Raw genomic sequence first — 22,793 nt, forward strand, 5'->3', positions numbered from 1 at the left:
TCGCAGTACTTCAACACAGTACAGCCATCAGCTCTCAGCAAAAAAGAATATACATGACTACAATCTATATGGAGCTCAGCAAGAACAACTTCAAATAAAATTTGTACCCTTTATATATATTGCACTTGATTTTCAATCAGATGGATCATTCTGCTCCCACTAAAGACTGAAGTCAAGTACTTAGCTTTAAGGCTGAGGTTTATGTACAACTTAAGAGACAAATACCATTATCCATGGTTCTGCCTAAACTGCTAAACTTTTTTAAACTGTAAACATCACCTAAACACAAATCAAGAATGATTTCCTCTTTTGGCTCTTCAGATTCCTGGGTAGACTAGACTACCATGGTTTAACAAAAGGCTAAATTAGTATAATTTATTACTTGTAACCTGCTCATGGTCTGAAACTTGTCAGTGGGAATAGTTTCTCTTATTACTTGCAAGTAATCTCTGTGAAGGAACTAGAACGCAATGGTTATTCAGGGTTAGTGCTGCTTTTGCTGCAATGTCAGCCAAATCATTTCCCCCCTGATCCCAATATAGCTATGGATCAAACAGAAGTAGATATATTTGGGCAGAAGACACATTATCATGTGCTGTACACGGGATAGGATGCTTTTAGCAAACACTTACTTTTGTGCTGAGCTGTCAATAAGAACGAATCTTAAAATTTTATAAAAGGTTTATTCCTGTACATAAACTAACATCACAAGCAAAAAAACAAATAAAACTGTGTGCAAAGTCTATAAACAAATGCCAAGCATTATTGCAGAGCATTCAATCAGCGTGCCAATACTGAGTAGTTGTAATTTCATGTGGCTTTTAGTTTAAGGCAAATGAAATTATATCTTGTTGGTTGGTCGCAAAGAATAACTACTCATGTGCATTACAACACAAAGTTCAGGTTACCATTTTACGTATGCTGAGGCAGCGAACATGTTAAAGGATAATTGCTTACACTGTAGTGACAAATATTTGTTGTTGGCTTCAAAATAAGGATCTTGATAGGAGATGTCTGAAATGATCTAATAGCAGTAATAGCTTTATGATAAATTGGACAAGTGCATGATATGGACAAAGTAAGATATACTGGTCCACATCCTAGAAAGTAGATGGAAAGAGCTCAGAGGATATTTACTCCTCTTGTTCACTTAATTTTCTGCTGATGAATGTGGTCAAGAAAGGCTAGCTGATCCTCATGAAACCCTTTAGACTTAAAATGGCAGAGAGAAAAAGGAGGATGATACAACAGACTTGAAATGACAAACCAGATAAACAGATTTTAACACCAGAAGATGGCATCTAAGACCAAGGCTATAAAGATCTCTTAAGTACTAAGTTTATTTTTTGCAAAAAATTGAATTTACTGAAAACATAAGAAAACTGCTACAAAACAACAAAACATATATTTTATGTATGACACATATGTGGAACGTATTTCATTAAGATCAAAATTATTTTACTGCTGATATAGCAAAAGAATTTCAGAATACTGGTACAGTATAAAAATATCAGAATAAAACGGTATAAAAGAATACAATGTACAATCTGTTCAATGCAGGCATTGTCTTATTGAAAGAGTCCAGTGCTATCTGGATACATGGTCACCATGTGAGGCAAAACTTGGCTTGAAACAATGCTAATGTAGAATCAGATGGTGAGGGTGTGCTCAGTGGGAATGAGGGACTCCAGTGATGTTCATGAAAATATTTCCCATACCATGATACCATTGCCACCATTCTGTCAACCGTCTGTTGTAACTGTTCACTTTCTTTACATCAAATATGTACCACCCATCAGCATGATGGAACTGGAACCTTGATTCATCAGACCAGGCAACTCTTTTACAGGCATCCAATGACCAGGAATGGTGCTCTAGTGCCCACTGCAGGCAGAGCTGTCGATGACAGTCAGTAGGTCTATCCACAGGAGAGTGCGCTGTACAGTGTGCTCAGAAATGTTTCTCTGTGAACCCTGGTTGTATTCTACCGTTAACTGAGGGATCACGAACTGTCTGTTGTCCCAAACAGCATGTGCCAAATACCATTCATCTTGATTGTCAACCAGCAGTGGTCTTCCTATCCCAACACATTGAGTGGTTTTGTGTCATTCTTCAGATCATTCCTGCCACACTTTCATACAGCAGCCTTCAAACAGCTGACAATGCCTGTGGTTGCTGAGATGCTGGCCACCACATTCTTAGCACTGCATGGGCTTTGTACTGATGAACTGATAGGAATTACCACTGCAATCACTATTTGTGCTTCACTGGTTGGTGATTTCACTCCTAGGTCCTGTGGTGTGTGGGATGCATCCACTCGTGCAGACAGGGGTGGTCACCTTGGCTCATGAGTAAATAAATATTAATAAATTTTAAATATTAATTATTTTAAATATTTAATTTAAAAATAAATATTTTTATGTTTGATTCAAATCATCTTTTAATTTTAAGGTTTAATATTCTGGAATAAATAAATAAAATACAAAAAATAAATAAAATAAAATAAATAAAAAATAAAGATTACATGTTTAATAATACAATAAAGCGAACTCCTTGTACAACATTTTTCTCCTGATAAAGCCTTTTGAATTGGATTTAGGTCTAAATCTAAAGAATTAGATGTTCTATAATTCTCTCTGTTTATCAGTATGATTTAAGTCTGCAGACATGGTTGACATATATTTCTGTAATCCACTGATGAAACCTTTGCTATGGCTGAATGCATTAAATTTTAATTTTTGTGCCACTTCAGCTACTCATATAGATTTAACAATGGCATTGACAATTTTAAACGTAGTATGCTGCTACTGTGATACATTACCATGATTGAGGATGATGGATTTATCCAGAATATTTGGTAACAATTGCGAGAAACCAAATTTTGAATCTACTAACACCCATTTCAAGTTAATTATCACAATTAGTGACTGGTCAAAAAAAAAAAAACTTTGCATATTGTATAAATCTGCCTTCACCACCTACATGTAACAAGATAAGATGACAACATTCTCTAAGAAGTGCTTTTCAACCCTTAAAGAACTGTTACACTAGTGCAGGGGTGGCCAATGAGTAGATCGCAGCTTTAATTTCTGTCGTTCACAACTAATTTTAAATATGGTCATCCCTCGATTTGTGCGGTCAGGTATACTACCAAAATTTTATATTGCATAGCAGGCTTTGCTACCTGCACATTATTTTATTTATTTATTTTTTTTTACGAAGCTTCAAAAATAGGAATGAAGATCAGATTTTGTTTTTTTTTTTGCATGATTGAAGATTTCATCGAAGGAGAAACACGTTTCGCCATAATAAAGTAAAATCCCACAGAATTCCAGCTGTCGGTATTATTGCAAATGCAATAAGATTGAGTTTACTACCCGTTTATAATTAGATTGCACTAACAGAAAAGCCCAATAAACCGGAAAGTGCAAATTGTTTTTATTGTTTTATGGTCGTGATCTCCAGAAATAGCTTTAAAGAAATATCACAAAGGCGTTCAAAAATTGATTCTTAAAATGATATAACCAAACAGAGCAATAAATGGTAGTGTGTTTGTCCGGTTATTTTGAAAACAACTTCCTCATTCGGGAATCCTCTTCATCAATTATCCTATGTTAGCTGTTCAGACAGAATATTTTTCCGCTTCGTGCAACTTAGCGTTTTAATCGGTAAGCATTGCTTTTGCTGATTTAATAACTGCACAGTACTTATATGTTAATTTAATACCTTTTGATTTAAAACGAATACTATGAAAAAGAGTAAAACGTATCATTTTCATCAAGAGTGGAAACTAGAATACTATTTTGAAATGGTGAAAGAAAAATTATGCTGTTTGATTTGCAATGTTTCCATGGCTATACCCAAAAAAGGAAATTTAGAAAGGCACTTCAACGCACTCCATGGTAAATACCAATCGGATTTTCCTCCGAATAGTGACCTTAGAAAAAATAAATTAGAAGAACTTAAATCCAGATTATTCGCGCAATAAAATTTCTTCATGACACCAAATTTACAATCTAAAGCAGTAACTGTAGCATCATTTAAAGTGAGTCATCTTCTTGCTAAAACATGCAAATAATCTTCTGATGGTCAATTCATCAAAGATGCATTTTTAGAAATAACAGATTCTCTTATTGCTAATTGTGTGTCCTTTTCTTTACAACTGGATATATCTACAGATGTCAGTGATACAGCTCAGTTGCTCGTTTTTATTCGCATGGGTTTCGATGATTCTGCCACTAGAGAAGAACTGTGGGTATGGTTTCATTAAAAGGAAGTTTGTTTGTTTGTTATTTGATTTTTAGGAGCATTAGCAACTAAGACCATATTGCTCCGGGATATGCGATGGTCATTCCCTGACCTTTCCGCATCTTCCGTATTTGGTGGTGACGGGTTCGAACCCCGGTCTAATCAAGAAGCGTGTGCTACGCACTGCGGCTCCTTCCCACCTGGCTATGGAGGGCATATTAAAAGAAAGAACTAGAGGTCTTGATATTTTTAACTCTTTCAAACATTTTATTGACAAAATTAAATTACCACTAGTAAAGCTTGTATCAGTAACAACTGATGGCGCTAAAGCAATTACTGGGCATCTTAACAGATTCATCACATTGTGCCAAAAGGATGACAAATTCCCAGAATTTTTGAGTTACCACTGTATCATCCACCAAGTGTTAGCCAGCAAAAGATTAAATACTAAAAGTGTTATGGACATTGCTTTCAAAATCATGAATTCCATCAGAGGACAATCTCTTCAAAGTAGACTTTTCAAAATGCAACTCGATGAAAAAGAACCAGATCTGATATTACACACAGATGTGAGGTGGCTGAGTCGGAGTAAGTTTCTACAGAGATTTCGAAATTTGTTGAATGAAATTTAAAAATTTGTTGATCAAAGGGGAGATGATTATCAGCAGCTACAAGATCTCTTATCAGCAGCTCTCATAATTATGGCTAAGAGTTTGCTTAGTTGCTTTGCTGCCTCCTTTAATATAACTGGATATATCCCATCCACCCCAGGTGCCTTTCTTATGTTTAACTTCAACAATTTCTCCTCCACTTTGCTCTCAGTTATTACAAAATCATTAAGCACCCTGCTACAATTTGATAACCTTCTGCCATTTTCAAACCTTAACTCCTCATGTGTGAATGTAGATGCAAAATACTCATTCAGTTTGTTTGCTATCTGAGCAAGATCATCAACAGTCGAACCATCGATATCCAGTGGACCAATCAGATTCATCCCCTTCCTTTTAGAGTTTATATAAGTAAAGAAATCCTTGCTGTTTTTCTTAATATCTTTTGCCAAAGATTTCTCGTAATCTGCCTTCGCCTGCCTAACCTCCTTTGTGACCTGATTACAGACTAGCTTATATCTGCCATAGGCTTCTGAGTGGCTTGATAATTTATATGCATCCCATGCATTTTTCTTCTCTGTCATGAGTCTCATTAGTTCATTTGATAACCATTTAAGTCTAAATCTTGAACAATATTTCTTAATAGGTATGAAACTTTTAGTATCATCCACGATTAATTCCTTGAATACTTCCCACTTAGAATTTACTGTTGGTAACATCGTCCGTTGATCCCACTGTACAGAATTTAAAAACTGCCTGAGACCACTGTACTCACCTTTACGAAAGCAAAGGATGAGACTGCCCCACTGATGCTTATATGTGTCAACAGCAGTGAATATATTACCTTCAATACTAATTGCCTATTCTAGCCACTTAAAGAAATTTAGGGCAATTAAATTCTTATTAGAAAAGATGAAATATTGTGATTATGAGTGAACACTGTGCCAACTAGGTGCTAACCATACTTCTTGGATAACAGATTACATAAAATTCCCTTGTTTTTTGGGCAAATGAAAGAGCAAGGCTAAAGCCAATTAGACGATGCAAACATAAGAACTAATACTGGAAGCAAAACTGTCATGAACGAGTATAATAATATAGTATTGCAGGGATATATTTCAATGCAGTAGTTTTAATCAAATAAAATTTGTACACTATCAGTTCTGCCTAAGTTGCTGATATCTTTTTAAATTGTATTCCATCGCCATAAAAATTGAATCCATTATATATTTAAAAAGAGGCACCAAGAGGACAGCTGTTTTCCATTAGCAAACATATGTTGGGAATACTGTATTTTGTCCAAGTGAACATACAAGTAACAGATGGAAGTTTTATTTAAACAAAGCAACTTGTATTTAAGTGGCCCGCAGTCTTTAGTGGAAGCAATGATCACTTTGTGACCAAAATTAGATGCTGTAAGCCTAAGAATTTTATTTTATTTGATCACTGCACAGAAATATAGCACTGAAGCCCCTATACTACATAGTAAAAACATGGCCTAATTCTAAGTGTTAAAAAAGCTACATATAACAATTACTATATGTTCAAATGATAGGTTACTTCCATATTCCGCCTGACTAAATGAAGAGAGGCTGGTAAGTTAGTGGATTCACTTTTTTGGATTCAATTTAAAAGGACATAACTGGGGATAATGGTATCTAAGCTAAACATTTTTTTTTTTTTTTTTTTTTTTTTATGTGAACCATAAACACGAGAGGTATTGGAACCTATAGTACTTAGTACCGTGCTTGGGTTGGAGGTTGAGAAGACGAAAGAAGATATTTGTTGACATTGGACTTAAACTTCTGTAGATTGTAATTTTCAAGAAATACATATGAATGAAGGTTTTTCCAGAAAACGGCAGTTGAATGAATAAATGAGGAGGATGAAAAGTTGGTTCTGTGGGTTTGAAGTTGGACAGTAAATGGATGTTGGCTGGTGGCAGCACGTGTTCGGACTGTTTTGAAAGAGAGAGCGGGAATTATAGAAGCCAACTCAGAAGAACAGTGCCGATGGAAGTATCTGTAGAAGAGGCATGCAGCAGAAACAGTGCGTCTATGAGAAAGCGAGTGGAGAGACTCTTTTAGAGATGAATCATTAATTAACCTAACTGCCCTCTTCTGAATGGAATCAAGAAGCCTGAGAGAAGTTTTGGGGCCACCACCCCAGATGTGGGAACAATATTCCATGGCAGGGCAGATTTGCGATTTATACAGAGTGAGCAGCTGCTTGGAAGAAAAGTAACGCCAAGAGCGAAAGAGAAAACCAAGTTTTTTAGATGCAGAGGAAGCAATGTTTGTAATGTGCTTGTGCCAAGAGAGATTAGAAGTCAGGGTAATCCCCAAAAGAGATATATCATTTTGCCTAGAAATCGGAGTGTCACTAAATCCTTTTTGCAAGATATAAGACAAGACTGAGTTTTAGAAGGGTTGAAATCAATGCATCTGGAGAATTACCTGAAGATCGGCATTTAAGGAATTGGTAGCAGATTTTCAAGAAGTTGAAGCTGATTGAGCAGGACAAGGTTTCTCAAAATGGAAAGTTGAATGCAATGTACTATCATCGGCAAAACTATGGATAGGATTTACAGTCAATGGAAGAAGATCATTGATATATACAAGAGGAAAAGAGTGGGGGAAAGAACTGAACCTTGGGGGACACCGGCATTAGCGGAGAAGTTAGAAGACAGAGAGCCATCTACCATCACCCTCAGTGAGCGATCACAGAGAAAACTGGATAACCAATTACTAAAAACAGTTGGCAAACCATAAGATGGAAGCTTGTTTAGAAGACCTTTATGCCAAACACGATCAAAAGCCTTTGAGATGTCAAGAGCAACTACTTGTGTTTCACAGAACCTTTCCATTGAATTAGTCCATAAATGGGTAACATAAGCCAGAATATCACCAGTGGATCGACACTGACGGAATCCATACTGGCGATTGTTGATCAGACGGAAGGTTTCTAGGTAGTTTAAAAGTTGGCGGTTAATTGATTTCTCCATTACTTTAAAAAGAGTAGAAGTAATTGCAATGGGATGATAATTGGATTGGAGGGATTTGTCACCATTTTTAGGAACTGGCTGGATACGAGCAAATTTCCAAGCAGAAGGAAAAACACCTTTGGAATAAGAAAGTGAAAAAAGGCGGCAAAGAATAGGAGTAAGTTCAGGAGCACAGGTTTTGACAAGTGGAGAAATACCATCAGGACTTGGAGCTTTCTTAGCATCAAGATTCATCAAAATCCTTCTGATATCCTTTTGACGGAAGACCACAGGAGGCATTGAATGGAGTGTGTTGGGAATGGTGGGAGGTGTTTTACCAAGATCATTAATACATGAGCTGGAAGAAAAATGGGATGCTAGCAGGTCAGCTTTATCCTTGGCTGAAGTGACAACAGAACCATCTGGTTTGGACAGAGGTGGGAGCAGAGATGGGCAAAAGTTGCGGCCAATAGCTTTGGCAAGAGACCAGAATGCTCGGCTACCATTAGGGCAAGAAGCAAGTTTTCTACTCTTAGCCTGTTCAAACTCTAATTTGGACTGATTAATAACTGCTTTACAATTGTTGCGAACTTTGGTGTAGGCAGAAAATGAAACTGAAGAATTAGAAACAAGCCAATTACGATATGCAACATTCTTCTCTTGGATAGCCTTAGCACATTTATTGGAAAACCAAGGTTTAGATAAAGGACGAGATTTTAAAGTGGAGTGTGGGATAAAGGATTCCATTCCTGAAAGAATAATTTCACTGACACGATCTGAGCAAACGTTGACATCAGAAGTTTTGAAACAGTAATCCGACCAAGGAAAAGAAGAAAAGAAGTCTCGCAGGTCATCCCATTTTGCATTCTTGTAATGCCAAACAACACGAGGTTGGGAATAGCCATGAGATAAAGGTTCCATTGGAGAAGAGACAATCACCAAGTTGTGATCTGAAGTGCCTAGAGGACCTCTCACTTCTACCGTGTATTTAGAAGGGTTGTTTGTGAGAAAAAGATCAAGCGTATTGGCTGTATGATTAGGATTGTCCGGTATTCTTGTAGGTAAATGAACAATCTGTGCTAGGTCATTAGTAATTGCAAAAGCCTCAGCATCTCGACCTGCTGGGTCGGTGTGACTAGAAAACGGAAGCTAGCTGGAGTTGTGAACATTAAAATCACCAAGGAAAATTACCTCACTGTTAGGAAAGTTGGACTGGAGAAAGTCAAGTTGCAACGAGAGGAAGTCAAAGAGCTCCAAGTGATTAGTGGAGTTGGGAGAACGGTAGAGACAACAGATGAATTTGACACAATGAGGTAGAGAGATTTTAAGCCAGAGAAGATCAAAGAGAGTAGATTCCAAATTGCCAAGTCTCTGACAGGGAATATCAGAACGGACATATGCACAAGTACCACCTTTGAGGCGAAAGGAATCATACAGCGAATAATTTGGGCATCTGAGATGAGCAGTAGTTGAATCAACCAATAACTGAGATTCTGTCAGAAAAAGTACATGGGGTTTGGCAGACTGCAAGTGGAAATGGACATCGTTGAGATTAGAATTGAGACCACGTATATTTGTGAAATGAATTAGGAAGTCCTTGGGAGGTTTAGATCTTTTCGCAGATAAGCTTGCTCTATTAGTTTGACAATTCATGGTGTATTCAATAGTAAGAAAAAGTAGGTGGGACATGCTGTATGAAGTAATGAAATTTTTGGATATGGCGTACATGTGGTAAGAATATACCCAGATCCTTGACATAACGTGGCCTCGACAATGCTCCCCGCATACACACTACACGGACTCCCTCCAGTCACTATCTGGCAGAGTAGAGGTAGCAAGATTATACACTAGCTGATCCAGAAGCCTCCTAGAGAGTTACCAGTAGGTTCGGTCCGGTGTACTAACTAGTGGCTGGCCTGCGAACACCGTTTTAGAGAGCTGTACCCTCGAAATGTAAGGAATATTGGATCTCACCACGACGTTCGTCATAACCTCAAAAGTCATCAATCATACTGCATGATGGAAGAGATATGGAAACATATGCTAAAGCCCTAAGAAAAAATACTCAGCCATCAGTCTTTAGTGGAAGCAAAGACCTCTATGATGAAAAATGAACATAGCATAGTGAACAAATTTTATCTTTATCTTTATCTGTCATCAATGAGACACCTATCTCTCCAAGCAAAGTGAATCAACCACTGCTACACATAAAAGAGAGAGGCTGTTTTTAATACACTTTGGAAATTTCCTGAGGAAAATGATGCAGAAGTTCATCATGTTTTCAATGGACCAAAAATCAGAGAGATGATAATTTCGTAACTTCTATGTCTCAGGAAAAAAGTGAAGGATTTGTCAGCAACCAAGACTGTTGCGAAAAACATTTTTTAGCATTATAAATCAAAACTACAAGAAAACTGTCAACTACATGCTCACTAGTTTAAAAAATTGCAAGTAGTAGTAGTAGTAGTAGTAGTGGCATGTGATGCAAGAAGGCAAGTGTATAGAGCTTATGCAGCATCAGCCAAAAAAAAAAAATTACAAAACAATCCCCTCTACTAAATGTTTGTCCAGTTCCTCCTTAAATTTATTTTAACTATCAACTTCCACAACAACAACAACAGATGGAAGTTTGTTCCAGCAATTAACCACCCACTGGCTAAAGGCAAATTTCTGCACATCTATTCTACATCTGTCCTTTCTCAATTTCAATTTTATGTCCCCTTAGGTTCGTAATCTGAACAAGTGGAAGAATCCCATCAGACTTCAGCGTGCTCAACCCATTCAAGGCCTTATACACCTCAATCAGATCACCTTGCAGGTGCCTAGTCTCCAGCTGCTGCAATTTGCAGAACTTAAGCCTCTCCTGCTAAGAGGATCCCTTCATTCCCCTCACCAATCTTGTTGCCCTTCTCTGTACATGCTCAAGCAAATCTACATCCTTCCTAAAATGAGGCCTCACGCAGTACTCAAGGCGCGGCCTGACCATTACCTTATACAGAGGGACAATCACCTCCTTTTCCCTGCTAGCAAAATTCCTGTATATCATTGACAACACCCCATGACCTATTTTGGTAGCCTGTCTGCATTGCTCAGAAAAATTCATATCTGACTGCACAATTACTCCCAGGTCTTTTTCATTTTCTACAACCTAAAGTGTAGTATCACACAGTTGGTGCCTTCCTCTGGGATTACTTCTACCCATATGCAGTATTTTGCATTTTTCAATGTTAAACTTCAGTTGCCACTTCTGAGCCCATCTGCCCAAATTTTCTAGATCCTGTTGTAACACATTGCCATTACTGTCATTAACAACCCTGCCAACCTTTGTATCATCTGCAAACTTCGATACTAAGTCTGATATATCTTCATCAATATCATTGATAAATACACAAAACAACAGTGGACCCAACAGCGAACCCTGTGGGACTCCACTAATAACATTAGTCCACGAAGAGCAGCACCCATTGATTACCACCCTCTGTCTTCTCCCACTCAACCATCCTTTTATCCATTGTAGCAACTTACCCTTAATACCATTCTGCTCCAATTTGTACTGTAGTCTTCCATGCACAACAGCATCAAAAGCTTTCCTGAAATCCAAGTATATGATATCAAAATTATTTTTTGCATCCAGTTCCTTTGTAACCACATCATAATAACCAATCAAATTTGTCAGACAAGACGTTCCCTTAACAAACCCATGCTGTTTCTGAATTATTGCTGCAGTCTTGTCTAGATGATCCTGCAATGCATCTTTAACCAGTGACTCCATTATTTTACCCGGAACAGAAGTTAAACTAACTGGTCTCTAATTAGTCGTGTCACCCTTCGATTTTCCTTTGTGAATTGGGGATACATTTGCACATCTCCAGTCTGTGGGGACCTGCCGAGTCCAAGGAAGCTCTCGTAATTATGGCTAAGGGTTTGCTTACTTCCTTTGCCACCTCCTTTAATATAACTGGATAGATCCCATCCACCCCAGGTGCCTTTCTTATGTTTAACTTCAACAATTTCTCTTCCACTTTGTTCTCAGTCATTACAAAATCATTAAGCACCCTGTTACAATTTGATAACCTTGTGGCATTTTCAAATCTTAGTAACTCCTCATGTGTGAATGTAGATGCAAAATATTCATTCAGTTTGTTTGCTATCTAAGCAGGATCATCAACAGTTGAATCATCGATATCAAGTGGACCAATCAGATTCATCCCCTTCCTATTAGAGTTTATATAAGTAAAGAAATCCTTGCTGTTTTTCTTAGCATCCTTTGTCAAAGATTTCTCGTAATCTGCCTTCGCCTGCCCAGCCTCCTTTGTGACTTGATTACAAACCAGCTTATATATATCATAGGCTTCTGTGTCGCCTGATAATTTATATGCATCCCATGCATTTTTCTTCTCTGCCATGAGTCTCATTAGTTCATTTGACAACCATTTAGGACTAAACCTTGAACAATATTTCTTAATAGATATGAAAAGTTTAACAGCTTCCACTATTAATTCCTTGAATGCTTTCCACTGAATTTGCTGTTGGTAACATCATCAGTTGGTCCCACTGTACAGAATTTAAAAACTGTCTGAGAGTTGCAAAACAGGTGTCAAGATTAATTTTCTGTACAGCCACAGCAGCCTTAAACAATTTCCACAGAACCTTGGCACAGTGAGCAAACAGAAAAATGAAAGGCTTCTTCAAGATATCAAGACTATGAAATGGAATGAGGCAATGATTGCAGATCACTGTTGGTGTTTGAAAAGGAACTCATATAATAAACACAAGAGTTACAAAACAGTAAAAATTCATCCAGGTGCAACAAAAATGTGTCAAACTACTATATGAAATAATGATTTAATGAGATAGCCAAGTACTTGTGTATGTTACCATTCATTCTTAATACTGAAAATTTTCTGCTGAATGTTCAAAATACACATATATTCTGCTATAAGTAGTTAATTTTTTATTTTCATTTTGTGCAAAAAATTGACATGATAGAGCAAAATATATTATTTGTCTGGAATTGGCACGTAAACATTGTACAAGTTCACTTATTTGCATAAAAAATGCAGAAAGTTCATTAAACCTGAGTGAAAAAGCACATTCAACTAAGTTTATCTAATATAATTTTTCTTGACATTTCTTTAAAAATGATGTTTTAAAGAAGATCAATTAGGATATTGTTATCCACTCCTGAGAGTAGGTAAGATATTTAATCTTTCTATATATATATATATATATATATATATATATTAAAAAAAAACAACTTTATGTTATTTATCCTGCCATATTTCATAAGTTTCTCTTTCATCACCCAATGAAGCAATCTTTCACTACCTTCAAAATTGATATTTTCTTTCAGTTATCTTAAATTTATCTTCTCTAACAATCTAATATAGTTGCTTAAATAACAGAAAAATTAATATCATCAACATAAATTTAAAATAGCTCTTTATTTGTCTCTTTTAATAAAAGATCTTTACTCTCACATTTGTTCTCCTTCAGATATTTATAAACACTTAAAATCGTTGTTATGGTCTGGTTATTTAGCAACTTCCTGTGGCTAAATGAATAGCAAACACTGATTGACACCATTAAAAGTATAACTATTGGAATTATTCGTAATTATGACCACTGCAATTGACAAATACATTCATTATACATGGATGGTTTTCCTTTTTCCTCATTCTCTGGCAGCTCTTTTATGGTGAAAGAGACTGATTATATGAAGACCGTAGGATGGAGCCAAAGTTCAGTTTGCATATATGAGGAAAGTGCCGATACACATTGGCACTAATGATATTAAGAGTAGGAGACCGGCGGAATTACTTAACAAGTACAGGTCACTGTTGAAAAAAAGCCGTGAATTAGGGTTGAATTTGAAAGTGTCTGCAATTCTGCCCAGACACGATAAGAGGGAGTATATGATGAGAGCCCTGTTGATCAATTCGGTCCTGGAAAGATTGTGCAAGGCTAAAGGGTAGAATTTTTTTCAGCCTGGTCTGTACTTGTGAACAGGAGAGACTGCTTCTACAGGAATGGGATACACTTAAATAGAAAGGGTGCAAGAATGTTTGCTGATTCTATCGAGGCAGTGTTAGGTGGGTCGGAAAACTGCTAGATTGGGGAATACAAGGACTAATAGATTAACAGTAGCCACTGGCAGAGGTGAAAGTGATTCTTGCACTGCTCCTATTGGAATGAGCTGCAGCCTAGAAAATAAGATACAGGATATTTCAGAGACTGCTGGGAATCATTGGGGTACAAGTAAACACGTGGGTTGTGTTAGGGTAGCTAAGAAAAAGAACAGGTGCATGTATACTTGCGTGTACACCAATGCTAGGAGTTTAGTAAATAAATTTGATGAATTTGAGGTATCGCTCAAAACATCAAAGGCAGATATTGTGGGGATTTCAGAGACGTGGTATTACACAGATATAAGGAATGCAGAACTGGAATTTGGGGAGTACAATATCTACAGAAGGGATAGACAGGATAGGAAGGGAGGAGGGGTTATGCTATTAGTTAAGAAACACATAAAAACCAAGGAAGTGAAGCCAGTCGACATTGCAGGACAGTGCAGTGTTGAGTCAGTTTGGTGTGACATAAGCACTGGGAGATCAAAATTGAGAGTAGGAGTGTGCTATAGGCCTAATGACTCTGATAAGTATAAGAAATTGTACAGGAAAATAGAGTGGGCCAGTAAATCAGAGAGTCTTATAATGGGGGATTTTAATTTCCCAGATATTGACTGGAATTTAGGGGCTGGTCACTCACACACTAGCAAGGCTTTTGTGGATTTATTGGATAATTGTTTTCTACATCAGCATGTTCAGGAGGCAACTAGAGGGAGTAATACTCTTGATTTGATTATCAGTAGTGATTCTTCATGCATTAAGAATCTGCAGGTAAATGAACCACTAGGTGGCAGTGATCACAGTGTGCTGAAGTGGGATTTACTCAAAGAGGTAACTACCATTAGGGATAAAGGGAAGGGTTATTGCTTTCGTAAAGGCGACTACGATGGACTGAGACAGTATTTAAATTCTATACAGTGGGACCAACTGATGATGTTACCAACAGCAAATTCAAAATGGGAAGCATTCAAAGAACTTATCATGGAAGCTACTAGGCTTTACATACCAACTAAGAAATATTGTTCAAGGTTTAAGCCTAAGTGGATGTCAGATGAACTAATGAAACATATGGCAGAGAAGAAAAATGCATGGGATACATACAAATTAACATGTGATACAGAAGCCTATGATAGATACAAGTTGATCTGTAACCAAGTTACAAAGGACGTTAGGCAGATTATGTGAAATCTTTGGCAAGGGATGCAAAGAAAAACAGCAAAGAGTTCTTTACTTATTTAAACTCTAGAAAGAAGGGGATGAATCAGATTGTTCCACTTGATATCGATGGGTCAACTGTTGATGATCCTGCTCAGGTAGCTAACAAACTAAATGAATATTTTGCATCGACATTCACACATGAGGAGTTATTTAGCGAGGGGAAAGCCAGAGGTGTATTCAACTCTAGCAGTAAGATAGAGAATCTTGTAATAACTGAGAGTAAAGTGGAGGAGAAATTGTTGAAGATAAATACAAGAAAGGGACCTGGGGTGGTTGGGATCTATCCAGTTATATTAAAGGAGGCAGCAAAGGAAGTAAGCAAAGCCTTGGCCATAATTATGAGAGCTTCCTTGGACTCAGGGGAAGTACCCATGGACTGGAGATGTGCAAATGTGACCCCAATTCACAAAGGAGGATCAAAAGGCGACACAAGTAATTATAGACCTGTTAGTTTAACTTCTGTTCCCGGAAAATTAATGGAGGCACTGGTTAAAGAAGCACTGCAGGATCATTAGACAAGACTTCAGTTATAGCTCGGACACAGCATGGTTTTGTTAAGGGGAAGTCTTGCCTGACCAATCTGATTGGATACTATGATGCAGTCACAAAAGAACTGGATGCAGGGAATAACTTTGATATTACATACTTGGATCTTAGAAAGGCTTTTGATACTGTTGCACATGGAAGACTGCTGCACAAATTGGAGCAGTGTGGTATTGGAGGCAAATTGCTGCTATGGATAAAGGGGTGGTTGAGGGGGAGAAGACAGAGTGGTAATCAATGGACACTGCTCATCGTGGACTAATGTTATTAGTGGAGTCCCTCAGGGTTCAGTATTGGGTCCATTATTGTTTTCTGTATTTATAAATGATATTGATGATGGTATATCAAGCTTAATGTCCAAGTTTGCAGACAATACGAAGGTTGACAGGGTTGTCAAGGACACTACTGACACTATGCTACTGCAGCAGGATCTGGAAAGGTTGAGCAGATGGGCTGAGAGGTGGTAAATGAAGTTTAACATTGGCAAATGTAAAGTACTACATATGGGAAACAGCAACCCCAGAGCAACGTATCAACTCTGTGGTACTACACTGACAGTGGTAGAGAATGAAAGGGACCTGGGGGTGGTTGTGCAGGCAGATATGAAGTTTTCTGAGTAGTGCAGACGGGCTGCAAGAGTAGCTCATGGTGTATTGTCGATAATATATAGGAATTTTTCTAGCAGGGATAAGGAGGTGATAATTCCCTTGTATAAGGCAATGGTCAGGCCACACCTAGAGTACTGTATACAGGTCTGGAGGCCTCATTTCAAGAAGGATGTAGGGATGTTGGAACGAGTACAAAGAAGGGCAACAAGATTGGTGAATGGAACAAAGGGGCGCTCTTACGAAGAAAGGCTTAAGTTTTGCAAATTACAGTGTCTGGAGACTAGGCACCAGCGAGGTGATCTGATTTAGGTGTATAAAGCATTGAATGGTTTAAGCATGCTCAATGCTGATGGGATTCTTCCTCTTGCTCAGAAAAATCACCTGAGATGGCATAAATTCAAATTGAGGAAAGACAGATGTAGGATAGACGTGAGGAAATTTGCCTTTAGCCAGCTGGTGGTTGGTTGGTTGGTGGAACAGACTTCCATCCCTTTTCATGGAATTTGATAGCCTAAATAAGTTTAAGGCTCAGCTGGACAAGTATTTCGAACGAACAGAGGGGTGAAGTGGAAGTGGTTATTTTTTATTTATTTATTTATTTTTATTTTATTTTATTTATTTATTTTTTTTTTTTTGGCTGAGCTGCATAAGCTTGCTTTCTTGCATCAAATGCCTCTACTAATGCTAATGGCTAATGCTAACTCGGCAAAGGTTATAAGTGTATCCTTGTTGAATTGCAATTTTATCAGGTGAAGTTACATCTGTCCATTCCAGTGTATTATACTGGAGCAGATATAGGAAATGATTTGCAATTTTGTTCAATTTTATTCCAGATTAGATGACAATATGTTTCTATTGACAGTGGAATCAGAACAATCAGGATTCTCTTTTTTTTTTTTACTTTTATAATTGTAGCAAAGGTTATCTTGTGAGAGTGACTTTGCACAGGCCTTTTTATAACTAATAAGATGTGAGTGATGGGGTAGTCACAAAAGAGATTCCAGGATCTTACTTTTACCTTTTTTTCTGTGTTGAATTTACTGTTCTGTCAGTAAGAAGTATACGTGTGATGTCTGATGTGTGTTTGTGGAACTGCAACTTTTGATGTGATGGGGTAGTCACAAAAGATTCCAGGACCTTATTTTTACCTTTTTTTTCTGTGTTGAATTTACTGTTCTCTCAGTAAGAAGTATACTTATGATGTCTGATGTGTGTTTGGAACTGTAACTTTTGGGGTCATCAGCATCTAATCTGTTATATGTGCTACAAGTATCTATACATATATTGGGTTATATTTATCATGGCACAAGGGCTATTTGGGTTTTTTTTTTTTTTTTTTTTTTTAGGAGCATTAGCAACTAAGGCCATATTGCTCCGGGATATGCGGTGGTCATTCTCTGACCTTTCTGCATTCTCCGTATTTGGTAGTGACGGGCTCGAACCACAGTCTAATCAAGAAGCGTGTGCTACGCACTGCCGCTCCTTCCCACCTGGCTACGGAGGCACTGGCACAAGGGCTACTACGGCCATATTAGCATTGGCAAAGGCACATGATGCAAGAAAGCAAGCTTATATAGAATCAGCCAGAAAACCCTTATATCACCCATCCACTCGCTCCAAATTTTTGTCAAGTTCTGCCTTGAATATATTTAAGCTATCAACTTCTATAATGACAGATGGAAGTTTGTTCCAGCAATCAACCACCCGCTGGCTAAAGACAAACTTCCGCACATCTATCTACAACCGTCTTTCCTCAATTTGAATTTATGCCCTCTCAGGCGATTATTCTGAGCAAGAGGAAGAATCCCATCAGCATTGAGCATGCTCGAACCATTCAAGGCTTTATACACCTCAATCAAATCACTTCGCAGGTGCCTAGTCTCCAGACACTGTAATTTGCAAAACTTAAGCCTTTCTTCGTAAGAGCAACCCTTTGTTCCATTCACTAATCTTGTTGCCCTTCTCTGTACTTGTTCCACCAGCTCTACATCCTTCTTAAAATGAGGCCTCAAGACCTGTATACAGTACTCAAGGTGTGGTCTGACCATTGCCTTATACAAGGGGATAATCACCTCCTTAAGTCTATCACTACTATCCTTAAGTCTAACCTTAAGATAATCACCTCCTTAAGTCTTAAGTCTATCAGATGATAGTAAATGCGGTTAGTTTAGTGAGGTACTATATATGAAAGGTTGGGTGTATTGCCTTTAAAATCAAAATAATTCAGCTATGTTGGCAACATTTCTTATGAGATGAATAAGTATAATAGGTTCTTGTAGGTAAGGATACAGAAGAAAATATTTTTGTTCCCTCAGGACAGAGGAAACAAATTATATGTAGGTTTTGCTTCCGTATGACAAAGAAACAAAACCTACACAAGACAGAGGTAACAGTTAGTTACCTATGTCTTATGTAGGCTTTTGTAGCCTTGGAAGGTATCCTGGTGGGTGGCAGCTTGACTCCAAAGTATGTTTCATGGCCTGACCTGATTTCTTGTTACATGATATTCCAGAATACAGCAAAAGGCAATGTCGTTATGATTTTTCTAAAATTCTTTGAGTGTTAATTTTACTCAACAAAAGTGATTGAAGTATATGTTGCTTTACACTACATGTATTGCACCCAGCATGAGCAAATGATATAATGTCATATTGCTACTCTCTGTAACCAAAAACTTCTGATATTGCATACCACTCTGCAAATAAATTACTAAATGTTGTTTCAGTGAGGGTGAAATTGTGAGTGAGAGAAACATCACCGCCATTGAGCTCTTTTTTAGATCCATATATACATCTGAGAAAACTGAACATAACTGTGTGAATGTGCTTTGTGAAGTTTATAATATTAAATTTGGTAAGGAATCTCTTCTATCTCTCCCACTAGAAGAAGCAATCATCAAGTATCATTCAGGTTCACAATCCATGGAGAGTCTCTCTCTCTCTCAAGATCCACCAGTTTATTCATTCTTGGCATTTTCCTATACAGTATGGCCCACCTATGGCACAAAAACATGGCTAACTAGGACATATATAAATAAAGAAATTGACAAAGCAATTTCATGAAAAATATTTTGAGTGTTTAGATATATATATTATGTCCATAAGTAATCTGAATAAAGAAATAAGAATGTTTACTGTACATTTTCTTTAAAAAAATCCTCTACAACTCTGATATAAAATCTAAATAAAATAATCAAATAATGATAAGCACAGCATTTAATTATATCATTGCTAAAAGTGGAAAATGTGATTTTTTCCACCGCTGAAATTATTAATAAAAGAAATCCAAATGTATTTCTCAATTACATTAGTTCCTGAAAATTATATCTAGGTAATTTTAAACATACAATCATTAGTTCACGCATACTATCTTACCTATGGAAGGAAAGCCATTTAACGCTATCAGAAAGAACTACTCCTGATGACATCAACAGCTGAGCAAATTCATACGGTTCTATTCCCTCTTCTTCATGCTTCTTGAACTGAATTCCTGAATTTGTGAGTAAATCAATGGAGTCTTGAGCATACATATCCTCACTAAAAAAAAAAAAAAAACAAAATAAAGAAATTTAAAATATGGTGATCAAAATAATAATAAAATAAATGGCAATTTTAACTGTATTAGTTGAATCATTATTTAGTTGTGCTGATCAACAAGTGGGACCTTTTTTTTTTTTAGAACTGCTGAATAAAATTAACACTTCTGCTGATCTCCAAAGGAGTAGAGGCAGCTTAATGTTTCTTATGAAAAACAACACTTTCTGGAAAGAATTAGGAGTAAGTACAGAACATGTATTTGTTTACAGAACATGTTTGATTATGCTGATGAGGCTACTAGGAGACGGTCGTGTTCAAAGCCGCTAAGGGGATTTTTCTTATTTATTGATTTGAAATTATTGTTTTTCTAAAACTTTTGATTTAAATTTAGTAGTATAACATTATTTTGTGATTTTCTGATTAATTTGGTGTATTTATTCTTTACTCGGCCTTGTAATTGCATAAAAGTATCGGTAAGGTTAAGTGTCCGTAGATTCACCGTCGTAACTTTCCCGCCTTTGTGATACGATAGTTATATACCGTACTAGATAGCGTTAGTTGAACTTCGTAGGCAGTTAAATTGTACTTTTAAATAAATACATATAACGAGTTAGATTACAAACGTAATATAATTAATTATATTTAACATAATTAATAACATAACATAATTAATTAATAAATTAATAGAATCATGACTCAGACCAGAGCAGCAAAGCAAAAGGCTCAAGCTAATGGAAGTGCTGTGGCTCAGAGCAGAACTGAGGGGGGCAGTTGTCCTCTGACTCACAGCCTTATAAAATGCACTGTTTGCTTGATGTTTGCAGAGCAATCGGGCACGGGACATGATACTGCCATGGGGGATGTCTTTGTGTGTGCGCGATACAAGGAGTGTATCGATATCAAGCAACAACTCAGCGTTCTTGTGGGCCTATATGAGAGCTTGAAGGACAGGGTGGATGCCCTCGAAGAAACTAAATTGAGGGGCCCATCAAACTCTCAGCTGCCCACATCAACGCCAGAGCTTGCACTTGGGCATCACGTGACACAGAGACAACCCCCAAGGCAGAATGCGCTGGTCCCGAAGGAACTAGTAGTTGTTGGTGACTCTATTGTCAGGGAAACGGGGAACATGCTTTGTAAAAAGGATAGGTGGAACAGGACCAGGGTATGTCTGCCAGGGGCAAAGGTTGATGATATTGTAGAGCGAATATCATCTTTTAAGGGCACAAAAGGTGATATAGTTGTACACGTTGGCACTAATAATATTAAGAGTAGGAGACCGGCAGAATTACTTAACAAGTACAGGTCACTGTTGAACAAAAGCCGAGAATTAGGGTTGAATTTGAAAGTGTCTGCAATTCTGCCCAGACACGATAGGAGGGAGTATATGATGAGAGCTTTGTCGATCAATTCGGCCCTGGAAAGATTGTGCAAGGCTCAAGGGGTAGAATTTTTTTCAGCCTGGACTGTACTTGTTAACAGGAGAGATTGCTTCTACAGGGATGGGATACACTTAAATAGAAAGGGTGCAAGAATATTTGCTGATGCTATCGAGGCAGTGTTAGGTGGGTCGGAAAACTGCTAGCTTGGGGGGAGACAAAGACCAATAGATTGACAGTAGCCACTGGCAGATGTGAAAGAGATTCTTGCACTGCTTCTATTAGAACGCGCAGAAGCCTGAAAAACTAGATGCATGATATTTCAGAGACTGCTGGGAGCCATTGCGGTACAAGTAAACACATGGGTTGTGTTAGGGTAGCTAAGAATAGAAACAGGTGCAGGTATACTTGCGTGTACACCAATGCTAGGAGTTTAGTAAATAAATTTGATGAATTTGAGGTATTGCTCAAAACATCAAAGGCAGATATTTTTGGGATATCAGAGACGTGGGGTCACACAGATATAAGGGATGCAGAACTGCAATTTGGGGAGTACAACGTCTACAGAAAGGATAGACAGGATAGGAAGGGGGGAGGGGTTATGCTATTAGTTAAGAAACACATAAAAACCAAGGAAGTGAAGCCAGTCGACATCACTGGACAGTGCAGTGTTGAGTCAGTTTGGTGTGACATAAGCACTGGGAGATCAAAATTGAGAGTAGGAGTGTGCTATAGGCCTAATGACTCTGATGAGTATAATAAGAAACTACAGGGAAATAGAGTGGGCCAGTAAATCAGAGAGTCTTATAATGGGGGATTTTAATTTCCCAGATATTGACTGGAATTTGTGGGTTGGTCACTCACACACTAGCAAGGCTTTTGTGGATTTATTGGATGATTGTTTTCTACATCAGCATGTTCGGGAGGCAACTAGAGGGAGTAATACTCTGGATTTGATTATCAGCAGTGATTCTTCATGCATTAAGAATCTGCAGATAAATGAACCACTAGGTGGCAGTGATCACAGTGTGCTGAAGTGGGATTTACTCAAAGAGGTAACTACCATTAGGGGTAAAGGGAAGGGTTATTGCTTCCGTAAAGGCGACTACGATGGACTCAGACAGTATTTAAATTCTATACAGTGGGACCATCTGATGATGTTACCAACAGCAAATTCAAAATGGGAAGCATTCAAAGAACTTATCTTGGAAGCTACTAGGCTTTACATACCAACTAAGAAATATTGTTCAAGGTTTAGGCCAAAATGGATGTCAGATGAACTAATGAGGCATATGGCAGAGAAGAAAAATGCATGGGATACTTACAAATTAACACATGACACAGAAGCCTATGATAGATACAAGTTGATATGCAACCAAGTTACAAAGGAGGTTAGGCAGGCGAAGGCAGATTACAAGAAATCCTTGGCAAGGGATGCAAAGAAAAACAGCAAAGAGTTCTTTACTTATGTAAACTCTAGAAGGAAGGGGATGAATCAGATTGGTCCACTTGATATCGATGGGTCAACTGTTGATGATCCTG

The 22,793-nt window shown here is 37.6% G+C and overlaps 1 protein-coding gene across 5 annotated transcripts in view; it reads right to left on the reverse strand.

The window, feature by feature from the left end:
* Positions 1-22,793, reverse strand: part of LOC150081971 (CCR4-NOT transcription complex subunit 7-like) — a 180,867-nt gene that overhangs the window by 70,686 nt on the left and 87,388 nt on the right. For all 5 annotated transcript variants that reach the window (XM_090379867.1, XM_090379865.1, XM_090379870.1 and 2 more), the window contains one exon: positions 19,711-19,872. In XM_090379867.1, coding sequence (XP_090235993.1) covers positions 19,711-19,872 — 162 coding nt within the window. The remainder of the gene's footprint in view (positions 1-19,710; positions 19,873-22,793) is intronic.

The sequence above is a fragment of the Mastigoproctus giganteus genome, chromosome 8, assembly GCF_048544385.1.
Source record: "Mastigoproctus giganteus isolate SK-2022 chromosome 8, ASM4854438v1, whole genome shotgun sequence".
Taxonomy (NCBI): Eukaryota; Metazoa; Arthropoda; class Arachnida; order Uropygi; family Thelyphonidae; genus Mastigoproctus; species Mastigoproctus giganteus.